Source organism: Phocoena sinus, chromosome 20 (assembly GCF_008692025.1).
Source record: "Phocoena sinus isolate mPhoSin1 chromosome 20, mPhoSin1.pri, whole genome shotgun sequence".
NCBI classification, from domain to species: domain Eukaryota; kingdom Metazoa; phylum Chordata; class Mammalia; order Artiodactyla; family Phocoenidae; genus Phocoena; species Phocoena sinus.
Genome location: NC_045782.1, coordinates 8596279 through 8612383, shown reverse-complemented (window position 1 = coordinate 8612383; position 16105 = coordinate 8596279). Strand labels below are relative to the sequence as shown.

At 46.0% G+C, this 16105-nt stretch overlaps 2 protein-coding genes across 3 annotated transcripts in view; one reads left to right on the top strand and one right to left on the bottom strand.

Annotated features, from left to right (window-relative positions):
- Window positions 1-451: 451 nt before the first annotated feature.
- Window positions 452-16105, bottom strand: part of NAA38 (N-alpha-acetyltransferase 38, NatC auxiliary subunit) — a 24391-nt gene continuing 8737 nt past the window's right edge. The window contains exons 1-3 of one of the 2 annotated variants that reach the window (XM_032615081.1): window positions 1161-2285; window positions 793-976; window positions 452-620 (exon numbers count right to left, since the gene is read on the bottom strand). In XM_032615081.1, coding sequence (XP_032470972.1) covers window positions 508-620; window positions 793-976; window positions 1161-1241 — 378 coding nt within the window. In that variant the 5' untranslated portion in view covers window positions 1242-2285 and the 3' untranslated portion in view covers window positions 452-507. Of the gene's footprint in view, window positions 621-792; window positions 2286-16105 lie in introns of those variants that run through there. The other variant, XM_032615079.1, reaches the window with a different exon arrangement.
- LOC116744960 (cytochrome b5 domain-containing protein 1) lies at window positions 1890-7905 on the top strand. The gene is made up of 4 exons (XM_032615077.1): window positions 1890-2075; window positions 2171-2247; window positions 2378-2596; window positions 3180-7905. The coding sequence occupies exons 1-4, from the start codon at window positions 1916-1918 to the stop codon at window positions 3408-3410; spliced, it is 687 nt and encodes a 228-aa protein (XP_032470968.1). The 5' UTR covers window positions 1890-1915; the 3' UTR covers window positions 3411-7905.

The window sequence follows — 16105 nt, the reverse complement described above, 5'->3', positions numbered from 1 at the left end:
CCCTTATCGCATTAGGCCGTTCTTCCTGGCCAGACCCCAGAGCTCTGTCCCTGTCACCTCCTTATCAATAGAGTGGAGGGAGCCCGGCCTCTGTAGCCTGCCCTGCTCCCCTTGGGGACCTGAGCCTGTTCTCTGACCCCAGCTTAGAGGAACTCGGTGTTGCCAGGCCGGAGAGAGAAACAATGGGCCTTCCGGAACAGGATGACACCCCCTCCCGCCACAATTCTGGAGCAGCTGCGTGGGAGGGAAGATGGAGGGGCCCATCCTGGGGCCCGTGGATCCGAAGTTCAGCCTGTCCCCCCATCCCCACCCCGAACGTGAGGGAACCTTCGGCAGTCCTGGACGTCCAGGTTGTGGAAGGAGGGTTGAGAGTGCTCCCGACCTCAGAGAAACCTATTCCTCTAGGGATGAGGTGTGTAATTCCTGTCCCAGAAACCCAGCTACACACAGACACAAGCCACGTCGGTTACAGATTTAATGAAGTCCGAAAGGCATGCGCGATCGTGTTCAGAGATAGGGAGGCCCCGCCAGGCTCTCTCTCTGCACCTCAATAGAAACGATGTGGTGTCCAGGTACCATGGCCAGGCCCAGCACACGGGGTTCCCCGGCAGAGAAGGAATCTGGAAAGAAGAGTCAGAGCATCAGAGAGGCAGGCCAGCGTCGGCCCCGCCCCTTCTGTGCCACGACTTCTAGTCCCAGAAACTAAGGGGTGCAGCCAGGCACTTAAGGGGAAATGCTTTGCGTGAGGCTCCGCCGCATTCCCAGGCGGGTGTGCATTCCCCGGGCACTGACCCGACGGCTTGAGGAACTCCTGCGCCGAGCCCAGGATAACATTGCAGTCGCGGTCGGTGCAGAGGAAACAACCGACCAGTGTCCGTCCATCTGTCATGCGAATGCGCATAGTCTTGTTGAGCAGCGCCTCCAGCTGCTGCCTAGCGCGCGTAGCCGGTGAGTCCTCGCGCTCCCCATCAGAGTCCTGAGCGGGGCGGGACAGGCGCTCAGACCGCGCCGCCTCGGCTGCTGCCCGCCCGCGAAACCACAGCTCCCGACAGCCCGCGGGGCGCTCACACGAAGCCCAGAGGCTGCCGGGAGCTGCAGTTCCCCCTCCGTCCCCCCATCTTGCTCCCCGACGGCCCCTCAATCCCAGAACCCGAGCTAACCCCTGCGCTGGAGCTGCTTTGACGCCGGCTGCAACAGCCATTCTCCTCTCGCAACAGCATGGCTGGTCCAGCTGCGGCCATTTGTTCCCGGGCCTCCTCCAGGCCCTTCAACTTCCTAAGAACCTTCGGTGTCCGGTGGTCTGAGATCTCGCGAGCGCTCCCGACCTGTTTTCTTTCGCGAGATCACCTCTCCTCCTCCTCCTCCTCCTCCTCTTCTTCGTCTCCGGCAACTGCAGAAGTATCGCGAGCTTCTATTTCGGCGCTGAGGCTCACTGAGGCCTATTACGTTGGATGTACCAAGATATCGCGAGAAATTTTCAACTCTAGTTTCTTACACATCCTTTAAGGAACCCTGGAATTTAGCGAGAATACTTTTTTTCATAATCACACGCCTCCCCTCCCTTGTTTTTCTGCCTCGCGAGACAGTATGTCCTGAATACTCCCTGTAGCCTAGGCCACTGTGAATGAAAACGGAGTGTGTTCTCTTTCCCGCGGAACTCCTGAGGACAAAACTCAAATTACTTGAATGCCTGAATCGGACTACGTTTCCCGTGAGCACGCGCAGCCCACGCTCCTCTCGCCCATATACAGCGTTTGATCTCAGTGGCCGGTGGCCGGAAAGGGACAATGGTTTCCATGCCAGCGGATAAACGCGCTCGCCTTAGCTCCCGGACCAGAGGGAGGATGCAGCAGAGAGTGCGTGCTGAAAAGCGAGGAAGCAACTAAAGGAGTCGGTGACCGATAGAGCAAGAGCCATGCCACGCCGGGGCCTAGTGGCCGGGCCAGACTTTGAGTATTTTCAGCGTCGCTATTTCACGCCGGCCGAGGTGGCCCAACATAACCACCCCGAAGACCTCTGGGTGTCTTACCTGGGAAACGTGTACGACCTAACACCATTGGCACAGGAATACAAGGGTAAACGCCACACTTTGGGCCAGCGTCGAGGGTGTGTTTGGGGGCGGTGCTTGGTTCTTGGATGGGTAGCATTGACGGCAGCTTCTCCTTTCCAGGAGACCTGCTGCTGAAACCCATCGTGGAAGTTGCGGGCCAGGACATCAGTCACTGGTTTGATCCAGACACCAGAGACGTGAGTTCTGCTGGAACCTGGGGTTGGGGGGAGGGGCACTGGAGAGCGGGATGAAGAGGAAAAGCAGAGGCTAAACAGAGCCCGAGATAGTGACTGCTCCGACCCTCCTCCCTCAAACCCTGCTTAAAAGATCCGCAAGCACATAGATCCGCTGACCGGTTCCCTGAGATACCGCACCCCGTGGGGCCGCTTTCTGCACGTGCCGCCTCAGCTGCCCCGTTCGGACTGGGCCAACGATTTCGGGAAGCCTTGGTGGCAGGGGTCGCGTTACGAGGTGGGGCGGCTGTCCGCCAAGACCCGGAATATCCGCATCATTAACACGCTCACGTCGCAAGAGCACACTCTGGAGGTGAGAACTGGTGCCCGGGGGCAGGTTAGAGGGAACCCAGAATCTCCAAGCAGATCTGCAGGCCAGCAGCTCTCCACAACCGGTGGGAGCTGTATTTTCTTTCCTTTTAGGGGTAACTGAGGAAAGAAGACCACCTACATCCCCAGGGTTAGGAATTAAAGGTGTGGCTGGGCCACAGGGTACAAGAGACTTTTTCTTAAGCCCAGGGTGACAGTTTGTGCACCTTAGTGATGGTTGTCCTCGGAAGCTCTTACATGCTGTGTTTTTGTACAGCAATTGCAACTGGGCTCTCTTATTAGTCTACTCTATTGTGGGGATGAGGTGAGGGGGCAGTGACTTTAGGGCCATTTGTTTATTACAAGTGGCTGCCATAAAGGCAGGTAGGATTTGGGGGCCATTCGTTGCATGCTGGAGCTCCAACTTTATTTCTGGGACTGTGGAGCGCCTTAAGCTGCTCTCTGCCAAGGGAGGCACTCTGATCCCAGCTTTGGGTTCCTGGCCTTTGCTTGTGTGTGTGTGTGTGTGTGTGTGTGTTTGCTCGTTCAACCCACAATTCTGGGTGGGGTGCTTTCGTGTTCTCCAGGTGGGGGCCCTGGAATCAATGTGGGAAATCCTACACCGCTACCTCCTCTATAACGCACATGCTGCCAGCTACACATGGAAATATGAAGGGAAGAACCTGAACATGGATTATACCCTGGAAGAGAATGGTATCCAGGATGAGGAGGAAGAATTTGATTATCTCAATATGGACAGTACGCTCTACACACCTGCAGTACTGCTGTACTTCAGTGATGACCTCACAGAGCTATAGAAAGAGAGATGTATGCTCATGTAGGCTCAAGACATATTTTGAGTTTAGCTGTTTCTGTGACCTGTAGGAAAAGAGATGGGGATGGGGCAGGGAGGGCGGTACCTGGACCTAGACCTCCATTCTACTCTGGGAGCTGGCCTGAGGTTCCCATTCCCTACTGAAGTGTAAAGGTCCTATTCCTCGGGTTAGTTACAATTTACTCTGAGAAAGTTAGGAAGAACGCTAGGAGTGAATTAATTTTTAGGAATGATACAAGAAAATAAAGTATCTTAGATCATGGAGATGTAGAAGAGGATAGTCAGATAGAGCTCAGGCAGAACTTTTCGATAGTAAGAGAAAGAGAAGTCCTACACAGGGATGAGGGATGGAAGAACTTTTCTGGCAATGATGGAAATGGGATGGCTGTAAGAAGATGGGATTTTCAAAGACAGGAATAGGAAGTGTCTATCACTCGCCATATAAAACTGGCTAATCTCTCTTCTGAACAGTATTCGGCAGCCACCAGGTAATTCAGGCTAGATATTATGCTATGTGCTTTATACACCTCATTTAATACAACTATCCATAAGACAGATACCATTACCACTACTTACAGATAAATCTTCTGAAGCTTAGTAAGATTTAATAGCGCAAAAGGCACACTACTTAGTAACCAGATTGCAAACCCAGGTCTTCCCAATTCCAAAGTCTATGTTCTCAATGTCCAGGCTCACTGCACAATGGGAACCTGTAGGCCTATTGTGTAGTCAGCCGTGGTGTTGTGCCTTTTTGTTTTGTTTTTTTAGTTATTGCCTTTGGAAGGGGCTTAGCACAGTTCTGCAGTGGTAGAGAGGACACAGGGAAGGCCAAGTGTAAGCTGAGTAATAGCTGTTGAGGCTACTTCATGGTTAATCCCATAGCAAAACTTTTCTCTGACTTTTCTGAGGCAAAGAGGTGGGTATATACTGGTTCCAGGAAAATTAGAGTGGGAAAGGGCTTTTGGATTGGGACACTTTAAAAGGGGGAGCAAAAAGTAGGCATGTATATTCATGATGGGCCTGTGCGTGCCTCTGAGGGAAAGATGAGGAAGACAGGGTCGACTTTGCCAGATGGTGACTCTGCAAGAAGGGGCTTGACAGAGGTGATGTAAAGAGAGGAGCTAATTGGGGCTTCCCTGGTGGCGCAGTGGTTGGGAGTCCACCTGCCGATGCAGGAGACGCGGGTTCGTGCCCCGGTCCGGGAGGATCCCGCGTGCCGCGGAGCGGCTGGGCCCGTGGGCCATGGCCGCTGGGCCTGTGCGTCCGGAGCCTGTGCTCCGCGACGGGAGAGGCCACAGCGGTGAGAGGCCCGCGTACCGCAAAAAAAAAAAAAAAGGAGCGAATTAAGTCAGAAAACTCCTGGTGTTCAAAAGAGAACAACCATGGAGGGCAGTGGCCAGATCTGGTCCCCTATGACCTAAGGAGGGAAGGGGAATGAGAATCACAGGTGAATTTCTTGACAGTAGCAGGCAGAAAAAGCAGGAGAGAGATGTTAGTGCATCTTCGTGGAAGGCGGCCCCCAGGAGACACTGGGCAGGCTGCAGAGGAGTGCGCTGAGGGGCTGACTATGAACGGCATGGACAGAGGTGGAGACAGCTGTATCCACCTGCTGTTGTTTCATGTGTATCTTGTTTGCTCAGTTAAACCCTAAACTGTTTGAGAACCAAAGCTATGCTGTTGCTGTAACCCCAGCCTCAGGGCCTGTGCCTATGGGATCTGCCCAAACTCGTCCCTCTTCTAGGGTTTCCTACTTTAGTACCTCTCGCCAGAAACACATCCCTTTCCTCACACACCCAGTCACTCTCCAAGTAGATTCTATCTCCTAAACATGTCTGGAATCCATCTTCTTTTCTCGAAGCTGTTATCATCACCTCTGGTCTGGACTGCTGCGATAACTTCCTAACCAGTCCTCCCATTTCCTCTTCTGTCCTCCACACACAGCAGAGTGAGCTCTGAAAAACAAACCTAAACATCTAACTTTCCTCCTTCAGATTCTTCAGTGGCTTCTAGTTGCTTTTGGAATCAAGTGCTAAATCCAAAGACCTTGCATATATCAGCCTCTACCTTGCATCACCCCTCTTTGTTCACTGGCTTTCTGTTCACTAAAGGTTTTCTTGCCTTAGAGCTGGCACACAGGCTGTTCGCTCTGCTTACAACACTCTTCCATCTCCCACCTTGCTAATCCTACGTGTTTCTTCCTCACAGAGACTTTTCTGATTTCTCGATGCAGGTCAGGACTTTCTGTTAAATTTCACAGTGCTTATTACAACAGTAATGTTAAAATTATGGATGTAATTGGCTGGCTGGCTGCTAGATTGTAAGCTCATGAGGGCAGAGATCGTGTCCATCTTGTTCACTGCTGTATTGCCAGTGTTGGGCACACAGTTGCTGCTCAGTAAATTTTGACTGAATGAACTCAAATGTTAAGTGAATTCCTCTGCCTCTAATAACTAGTGGATGGGATGTTGTGTCCTTGGTGGGGGGCAAGGTGGGACCAAGAAATAGGATGTCTGGATCCTATGCTGTCATCTCTATCCACAGGTTTCTCTTTCCTTGTTCGCCATAGATCCAAGACCAAAAATTACTCCATAGAGGTTCTTCCTCTCACCAGATTTTTGAGGCAATCGACCTGTCTTTTCTCTACATGGCCACCAGGTGGCTGTAGTCTCCTACAGAGTGAAGGGAAAGGGGCCCGGATGAGGGAAAACACTTCCAAGTTCTAAACAGGTTAGGATTAAAGGTAGCCTGTGGAAACGTACAGGTGAGAGGGAAGGATCAGAAAAAAGGGAAAACAACATGGGCACTATTCCATTAGCATTAGGTTTATTCCTATTTTTAATTTTTTCCATAAGCACATGCCAGGAAAGGAGTGTAGTTTGAGAAATAAAACTCACGGGATAGGACAAGTAAGGGGTCTGATTACAGGTGTGGGTATGTACTGGGTGAGGCAGAGAACTATGGAAGGAATAAAGATCACAGATTTTTAAGATAATAGAGTACGTTCATTTACTCTTAGAGGGTTTTGTTTTGTTTTGTTTGTATAAAGCTTTCTACTAGGCGCTACCTTGGTTCTCTAAATATCCAAGACTGGATATTTGCATGCGGAGTATGTAAATAATGCCCAGTCCTAAAACCTAGGAAGTAAATAGAACATGACTGTAGGTCCTTTGGTAGTGATCTCTTCCATTTTGTAGGGAGGTCGGGTGGTGGGTGGTATATTGAAAGGAACGTTGCCTGTCCTCAGTAAATCATAGCAGCTTCAAATAACTCAATTTGCAAATATTTCCCACAAGGCTCAGTCACTATATGCAAGTATCACTGGGGGTCATAAAAAGGTGTATGTTCTTTGCAGGAAGCTTGCTCACTCAATGGGCTAAAACATACACACATGAAAAGGTAAATGAAAATAGTACATGGTAAAGGACCAAATTAGGGTACAGAAAAAGTTTCCACCTTCATGGCAAAGCACAATTGGGTTCTTAACCTGGGCCTCCAGAAACGACTTCTAAATATTGTGTGTGTGTGTGTGTGCAGATGTGTATTATCTTGGAGAAGGGCGCTGTAATTTCCATCAGTCTCAAAATGGCCCAACCCCCTGCCCCTGAAATAGTACACACACAAGCACAATAATAAAGACCCTCAGAAGTAAAATATCAAAGGTGACAATACAATGTGGTTCCTGGATTCCTGGCACCTGCCTCAATGGTCTACTTCAACCTGATACACCTGTGTTCCCATGGTGGCAATTCCTAAAACTTGAAGCCTTGGGGCTAAGTTTATAACTAGTCTGAAACATTTTACTGCCCCAAATTCTGATCTGGACATACCCTGGAGCTGAGTGAGGGGATCTATCATTTGGACTTGGGACCATAACACCGAGTCATGACATCAGGATAAGGTTAATGTACCCAGTCCCCACAGCTGAGTTGACGTGTTGATAATGGGAGAACAGCCACTTTATGATGGAGCAGCAAGAGTGCATGGAGGCTTAGCTGTAGAGAAAGCAGACAATCTGAAACCTGAATGATCTTGGAAGTCAAAGATTAAGCATTCAAAATACAAATAGATATGCAGCCCATATCTATTTCCCAGGGAAACACACACACAAAAGCTGGTGAACGAATAAGTGAACTGAGGCCATTAAAATGGGATCGGGGTCAAGAAGGTTGAGACGAGGAACAATATGGATGAGACACTGCTAGAATTAAGTCCCTTTCTTACTGGGAGCAGCCCAGCTCCCACCCTTTGGGAGCTTAATGTTTAGTGGGAACTTGGGCATCCAGTTTCAATCATCTGACTTAATCATCTCCGTATCCCCAACAGCCATATAATGTCTGGCATGGAGTGGCAATAAATACATGTTTGTTTCAGGAATGAATGGAAAATGTAACCCCCACTACTTGAAATATGTGAACTCAGGAGTCAAATATATTCAGATACTGTGGTGTCCCTTGCTACTTGCCCACTCTCACTATTTGAAGAGAGCAGAAGAGATCTGGACAGTGAGTGACATTTGTGCTGATAAATTCTTCCAGTCCTCCTAGAGAACAGTAAGGAGGAGGAAATACTTCCTTGCCCTTAATGAACAGCCTATAGGAGTAGATATTACTCTACCACAGTGTATCAGGTGAGAATGTATTTGGCTGCAAGTAACAGAAGGCTGAGCTGGGGCTTAACTATAAAGGGTTAAATTTTCTCACAGAATGAGAGTCTGTGGTGTATGACTCCACTAGATAGTTCATCAACATCACAGGTTGCTCCTGTTTTTGTCTTCATGATTATCTCCTTTTTGGTGGTTCTACTTCCTGTCCGTATTGTGGTCAGGAAGGAGGAAGAGGGGAAGGATGAAAGGGCAGTGCCTAAATCAAAGCAAAAAGTTTTCCCAGACATCCTTAGCAGAACTTTGACTATGTCTCATTGATAGGACATGTATTACACAATGACCCTTAGCTGCAAGGGAGTCTGGGACAGTATTTTGTATTGACATCCACAACAAAAGCAGGGACCACTACTGTGGAATGAGAAGGGATACTGGGTAGGAACTAGTGATGTCTTCCACAAGAAGTATGAAAGTGCTATTCATCCATTCATTAACCAAAAAAGTTATTAATAAGCACTTTGTGCCAGGTACCGTTCCAGGTACTGGAATGAGACAGGCAAGGTTCCTGTGTTACTGGGACTTATACTCTGGTGGGATAAAAAAACATGTAGACAAGATCATTTCAGATAGTGCTAAAAGCTATATATTATGTATGTGTATATACACATATACATATATGAACACATTATATATACATATACACACACACACAAATACCAAAAGTACTATAAAGACAAAGAAACAGAATTACAAGAGACAGTGATGGCTGAATGATCAGAGACTTGCCTGAGATAATCACAAAGACTGATCTGTATTACCTGTAGATCTGCATTTACCTGCATTAATCACTTAATCATCATAACAAACTTAAATACCGTTTTTACTTACACTGAAGAAAGAAGGAGACTGAAGCACAAAGAGGTTAAGTGACTTGCCAAAGGTCATACTAAGCAGCAAAGGTGGGCTTTGAAACAAGACAGTCATAGGCCACCCACTTAACCACTGAGTGGCATCACCTCCCTGCATGACAAACATAGGCTGCAGTTCTAGTCACCTACTGCTGCTTAACAAAACCATCTCAAGACGTAAGTGGCTTCAAACCACCACCATCATTTATTTTGCTAATGAGTCTGTAACTTGGGCAGGGTTCAGTGAGGACAGCTCATTTCCATTCCAAAAGGCGTCAACTGGGTGGATTACTAGAAGCTGGAGAATTCACTTTCAAAATGGCTCACTCTCAAATGGCTGGCAAGTTGGTGCTGTCTACGGATTCTTCTCCATGAAGACCCCATTCTCAGGGCAGCTTGGGCTTCCTCACAGCATGGTAGCTGGGTTCCAAGAGCAAGTGTCCCAAGAGAACCAGGAGGAGCCTCAAGCACCTTTTATAACCTCACCTCAAATCCAAGGGGAAAGAACTAGACCTCACTTTTCAGTGGGAAGAGTGTGAAAGTCACACTGTAATAAGAGCATGCCGGATGTGAGTTGTTTTTGTAGCCATTTCTGGAAAATACAATTGACCACAGATGCACTGGAGGCAAAAGGAGGGATATCCAATCAGTCTCGGGTAGGAGCGGAGTGCTGAGTCTCTCTTGAAAACCAAAGTTGGAATCCTGACCCCACCATCCATTTATTCAATTCATTAACCTAATACTGAGCATCTGCTGTGTATCAGGCACAATTCTGGACTCTGTGAATACACTAAATAAGAAGACATAATTTCTGCCCTCAAGGAGCTTACAGGTTAGTGGGAGATTCAGAGAAGTTTGTGAGCCTCTTTTCACCTTGCTTCTACTTATATAAAGCAGCCAAGGGAAGTTTTGTTTGCTTTTTTGTTTTTAATTGGACTATAGTTGATTTACAATGTTGTGTTAGTTTCAGGTGTACAGCAAAGTGGATCAGTTATACATAGACATATATCCACTCTTTTTTAGATTCTTTTCCTATATAGGTCATGACAGAGTACTGAGTAGAGCTCCCTGTGCTCTACAGTAGGTCCTTAAGGGGAAGCTTTTAAAGTTCCCCTGTTTAAAGTCTTCAAAGGCTTCCAACTCCTCTTAAGAGGACATAGGACACCCTTACTGTTGTCCACAAGGCCCTGCATGATTTGCCTCTTCCAGGCTCTTCTTTTTTTATATTTTTAATTTATTTTATTGAAGTATAGTTGATTGACAATGTTGTGTTAATTTCTACTATACGGTGATTCAGTTATATATGTGTGTGTGTACATGTATGTATACACACACACACACACACACATACATACACATATACACACACATTCTTTTTCATCCTTTTTTCCATTATCATTTATTACAGGATATTGAATATAGTTCCCTGTGCTATACAGTAGGACCTTGTTTTCTGTCCATTCCACTTATAATAATTTGCATCTGCTAATCCCAAACACCCAATCCATCCTTTCCCCCCTGCCCAAGCCCCTTCTTTATCTCCCTGTTGGCCTTTCAGTTTCTGACACTCCCCCAAGCTCCTTTCTGCCAGGGCCTTCTCACATGCTGTTCCTCTGCATGGGACACTCCACCCTCCACTCATCACCTGGCCAACTCCTGCCCCTTAAAGGCTTTGCTTAAATGTCACTTTCTCAGAGAAATGCCTTGGGAATATCTACACCCAGTCTGGGGAGATGAGGGAAGGCTTTCTGGAGAACATCATCTCAAGCTGAGACTGGAAGGACGAGGAGGCAGCCAAGCGAAGAAGTGAGAGTGGGTAAGGAGGGAGAGTAAACAGCATGAAGAGCGCAGAGTTTGGCAGTGAGAGTATGTGGAGAGCTCAGACGCAGAAGGAAATGCAGAACGGTAAAGCCAAGAGGAGATGGGAGGCCAGAAGAGGGTGGGCAGTAAGAGACATGGAGGCCAGACTAGGTCCTGCAAGACTTTGTAAATCAGGTTTTTTTTTTTTAATTGAGATACAGTTCACATACTATAAAATTCACCCCTTTAAAGTGTACAATTCAAGGTTAAGGGTTTTATAAGGAGAATGTCACAATCAGAATTGCCTTTTTGAATGTCAAGAGAGGATGGATTGGAGGGGAGAAAAAGAGAGGAGAGAGTGGAGACAGGGAGACTGATGCTACTACACAGTCCAGGAAAGAGATGAAGGTGGCCAGAATGAGGTTAGTTAGTGGCAGTGGAGATCAGAGGAGATAAACTGAAGTTAAGAGAGAATTACACAACTCAATAATTTATTGGGAGGGGGTCTGAGGCAGAGGGGGGAGTCAAGGATGACACCCAAGTTTCTGGCCTGGGTGGAGGATGATGAATCCACTGACAGAGGAGGGAAATGCTTGGAAGAAGAGTTTCATGGGGAAGGAAGATGATGTGTTTTTAGTTAGCTATCTGAAGTAACTCCAGGACATGGAAACACAGATGTCCAGATCTTACCAGATATGTGGTACGATATCCTGAATAGAGCTCTCGGCTAGAGTTAAAGGTTTGGGAATTACCCGCAGTGAGTAACTGTCAACCAAAGTCAAGGATGAGATCACCTCAAGAATAAAGTGTGATCTACATGCAAGGCCTGGGAGGAACAATACCTAAGGGAGGGGAGGAGAAGACGACTCAGAAGTACGAGCCAAAGTGGTGAGAGAGACCCTGGAAAATGGTGCCAGGGAAGCCAGAGAGAGAGTATTTGAGAGGAGGGAATGGTAAACAGTGCGCAATGTCACATAGTCAAGTAAGGTGAGGACTTGAGCATCCACAGATTTAGTGAACAGCAAAACAGTGGTGTGTTAGAGAAGTCAGACAGTAGATGGATGAGGTATGAATGAGGTCTTCACAGAAGAAATCCAGCTGCACAGGGAGGAGTTTTCTGGCTTTGTAACTATGGACAGAATACTTTTCTTCTTTTAGATTCCATTTCTTCAATCACAAAATATGAACAATAGAAGTAAGGATTCACTAAGGGCAACAGGCATAAACCAGGACAAGGTCACTTAAAAAGAAGCTACCTTACCCTGTGGTTGAGAAGATTAAATATAAGGTATGGGGAAATGCCCAGCAGTACTAAAGGCCCTTGGGACAGGCGCTCGAAATTTTTCGTTTTCTTCCCTCTCCTTGTGCTAGCCATTCTTTATTTAGTAATGAATGCTTCCCTTGGGATTTCCTGAGAGTCCACACTATTCAACATCGAGGGAACATCTGTCATGATTAGGAAATTAGTAGACCGTATCTGTGACTAACATTTGGTTTCTAACCTAACAACAGTGTTTGTGCCTCTACTGGGAGAACTGAGTATAGTAAAATGTGGTTTGTTTCATATCATACCAGAGTTGAGCTTATTTAAATAAAGCAAGGGAAAGCAAGGAAATGGGGCAACTATTGGGAACAAGAATAACTAAAGTCGGCCCTTTGCTCCTTCAGTTTAAGGTGTTATTCATAACCCAGGTTGTCAATCCTCTCACCTTACAAGCATCTTAAGTGAATCTCTCTGAAGTGAGAAATGGCGAGTAGTAAACGTGACTGTTTAGAACACTAGCTACCACCTATCAAGTGCCTTACAGCCAGTGCTTTATGTAAGTTAGCTCAAAATCTTCACCACAACCATGTGAGGTAGGCATTAATATCCCTGTTTGACAGATAAGGGAGCTGAGACTTGAGGGATAAGTTGCTTGCCCAGGGTTACTGTTAGTAAGTGGCAGAACTTGGATTCCAGGTGCTACCTGAATCCACAGCTCAAACTCTTCCTCTGAGGGAGGCAGTGAATAACTTCATTACTTGGCTCTGGAATACATTTTAGAAGTTATATAGTTTGGGAATACAGCATCTTTTTTAAAAAATTAGTCAATTTTAATTTACTAATCATATCCAATTTAGTCTGAAATTAACTCTCCCTATCCAGAGAGCTAGGTGGGGAAAGGGCCCAGGAGCAAGCAAAGGGGCAGGAGGATGACAGCTTGGGGCTCGCCAGGAAAGGTGTCAGGGCAGTTCTGCTGAAATAACCAGGGCTTAACAGTAGGTGGAAAGCAAGGCATTCTGGGTGGCCAGTCAGTGAAAACCTATTAAGAAACTGTTAAAAGGCAATGTCAAAGAGGAAAAAAAATGTTTGGTTTTTGCCATTTTGTATAGGACTGTTATATTGTTTCCATCATAGTGGTCAATCAAAGCAGGTCTAAAAGAAACTGGGAGGGAATTCCCTGGCGGTCCAGTGGTTGGGACTCTGTGCTTTCACTGCCGAGGGCGCAGGTTCGATCCCTGGTTGAGGAACTAAGATCCTGCATGCCTCGTAGCCTGGCCAAAAACTGGAAGAAGACAAATATAACAATTTGGGGCTAAATCTTCCTTTTCTTCTTCTTTTTTTTTTTTGGTCACGCTGACCAGACCCTAACCCCTGCATCGGGAGTGCAGAGTCTTAACCACTGGACCGCCGGGGAAATCCCTTCCTTTTCTTCTTAAGGTATCCCCTTTACTCAATGAATAGCAAAGGAAAGGATTTAGCTAAAAGGCAGCAACAGAAGTATGAGCAGATGTGAGATCACAGACTCACACAGATCACAAAGACTATTTCAAGAAGGGGGTGTTCAAGTTAAGAACTCAGAAATTTCCTCTTAATTCAGTAACCAGGTTTTTTGGTCATCTTGTGAAAGCAGTTTCTGTAGAGAGGCTGGGCAGAGGGTTGGAAAATGAGTAGGCAAGTAAAGCAGCCTGAGTGTAAACAATTCTTTCAAGAAGCGTGGCTGTGAGTGGGCACAGCGAGGTAGGGTGGCAGCTTAGGGGTCCAGAGTGTCTCTTTTAAAGTTGGGGAGATTTGAGTACATTTAAATGTGGTTGTGAAGCAGCAAGGAGGATGGGAGATAAAGGAGAGTTAGGGGATCACTGTTAACCATTACACCCTGAGAAGGTGGCAAGGCTGGGAGCCAGAGCCCAAGTGTAGGCATTAGCTTCGGACAGGATAGGAGGGAGGAAAGGACAAATACGAATACAGTTAAATATGTAGTCTTAGTGTCAGTATTTCAAGGGAGTTCTCATCTGATGATCTGTCTCCTAGAGGGAGACAATAAGATGTTCTACTGAAGCATAAGGTGGAGGAGGTTTGAGGAATTTGAGGAAGGTTTGAAAAAGTCACCACGGAGAACCGAAAGGAAGCTGACTAGGCAAAAGAATTTCTGAGCAGGGACACTAATCTGGAGTGGTCATGGTGTTCTGACACCATGTGGTCATGCAAAGTGCTCCTGAGTGTAAACAGACAGCCGAAGTGATCCAAGGTTGGGGGTCTGCAAGAGGTAAATAAAGAGGGTGCTGAGACGCAGGCAGCAGAGTGGCTGAAATGACAGACCATGGAATCTAAGTTGGACAGGGAAGGAGGGGAGAACATGGTAGAGCTGATTAGGAGAAAATGGAAGAATTAAGGGATTACAAGGGTCTCATGGGTCCAAAATAGTGAATAAATGAGAGAGCTGGAAGGATAGAAAGCTGTAGCCAAAGTAGGAGGCTTGAATTTAATATTTCAGAACAGGTAAGAATTTACTATTTCCTAGAGGTGGGAGAGAGAAGTGGAAATGGTGAGAAAGGTCTCTGGTTACAGCGTCGAGGGCAGGACTGAGCCAAGCGTCAGTCTTCGATGAATGAGGGGAATGATCGGGAGGAAAGCAGACGACAGCCAGGGAGAGAAGTGGAGGGGTAAACAGCCAGACTGCTGGAGCCTTAAAGAAATAAGGCCTTTTCACACAAGATGGGAAACAACCTTGCAGAAAAAGAATTAGATTCCTTCAGATATGAGGTCTGTACCTATGTTTATTTTCCATATTACTGTGTTTTAAACTTTTTGGGACTACCAAACTTGATGAACACATGTTAGATACTATCTCCTGTTCTCTCTCTCCATATATTTTTAAGATTATTTTTTTAAACTTGAAAAAATTTTTTAATTTTCGTTTTAGAATACGTGTTACTTACAGAAAATTCCAGGTAGAGAAGCATAAAGATGCAAAACAAAAAAAAACAAAAACAAAACAAAACAAAACAAAAATCACTCTTGTCCCTACCACTCAGCAGAAACCAGTATTAACATTTTAACCACTTCCTTCTAGTACCTACATGGCTGTGATTATACTACATATATGGCTTTATATTGTTTTATGCAATTAACATTAGATCATAAGCATTTGCTCATGTCATTCTGTCAGTGTGGCAAAAGGTCAACAATCAGTGAATCCAGGTAAAGAGTATATGGGTGCTCAATGTACTTCTTCAACTTTTCTGTAGGCTTGAAGTTTTTCAAAATTAAGAAGTTACAGGTGGGGGGAAGGGATAAATTAGGAATTTGGGGTTAACAGATACACTATACATAAAATAGATAAACAGATACTACTATACATAAAATAGATAAACAACAAGGACCTACTGTATAATATAGGGAACTATATTCAGTATCTTGTAATAACCTATAATGGAAAAGAATCTGAAAAAGAATATATATCTAAGTATATAACTGAATCACTTTGCTGTACACCTGAAACATTGTAAATCAACTGTACTTAAATTAAAAAATAAAAGTTACAGGTGGGAAGGGAACTAATCACAAAGAAAAAACAAGTGAATGATAACACAAGATTCAGGATGCTGGTAGGGCAGGGGGCAGGAGAGGAATGTGAAATATGGAAGACCATTACAAGGCTTCAAAGATGTTACTAATGTTATATTTATTAAACCGATACTGAATACATGTGTTCATTTTAATATTCTTTGTGGTTGATGTATGTTATACATACTCTTTTGGACCTGTGAAATAGTTCTCAATAATAGATATAATTTTTTAAATTAAAAACCTCCTTTCTGGGCTTCCCTGGTGGTGCAGGGGTTAAGAATCTGCTTGCCAATGCAGGGTCCATGGTTTCGAGCCCTGGTCCAGGAAGATCCCGCATGCCGTGGAGCAACTAAGCCCGTGTGCCACAACTACTGAGCCTGCGTGCCCTAGAGCCCGCGAGCCACAACTACTGAGCCCGCGCGCCTAGAGCCCATGCTCTGCAACAAGAGAAGCCACTGCAATGAGAAGCCCACGCACTGCAACAAAGAGTAGCCCTCACTCGCCGCAACTAGCCTGTGCGCAGTAACGAAGACCCAACG

What these genes read in the sequence shown, in the direction of transcription:
- LOC116744960 (XM_032615077.1), top strand. Translation starts at nt 1,916, where the DNA reads ATGCCACGCCGGGGCCTAGTGGCCGGGCCAGACTTTGAGTATTTTCAG. An exon ending in ATTGGCACAGGAATACAAGG is followed by an intron (nt 2,076 to 2,170) that starts GTAAACGCCACA and finishes TCTCCTTTCCAG; the next exon opens with GAGACCTGCTGCTGAAACCC. An exon ending in CGCAAGAGCACACTCTGGAG is followed by an intron (nt 2,597 to 3,179) that starts GTGAGAACTGGT and finishes CGTGTTCTCCAG; the next exon opens with GTGGGGGCCCTGGAATCAAT.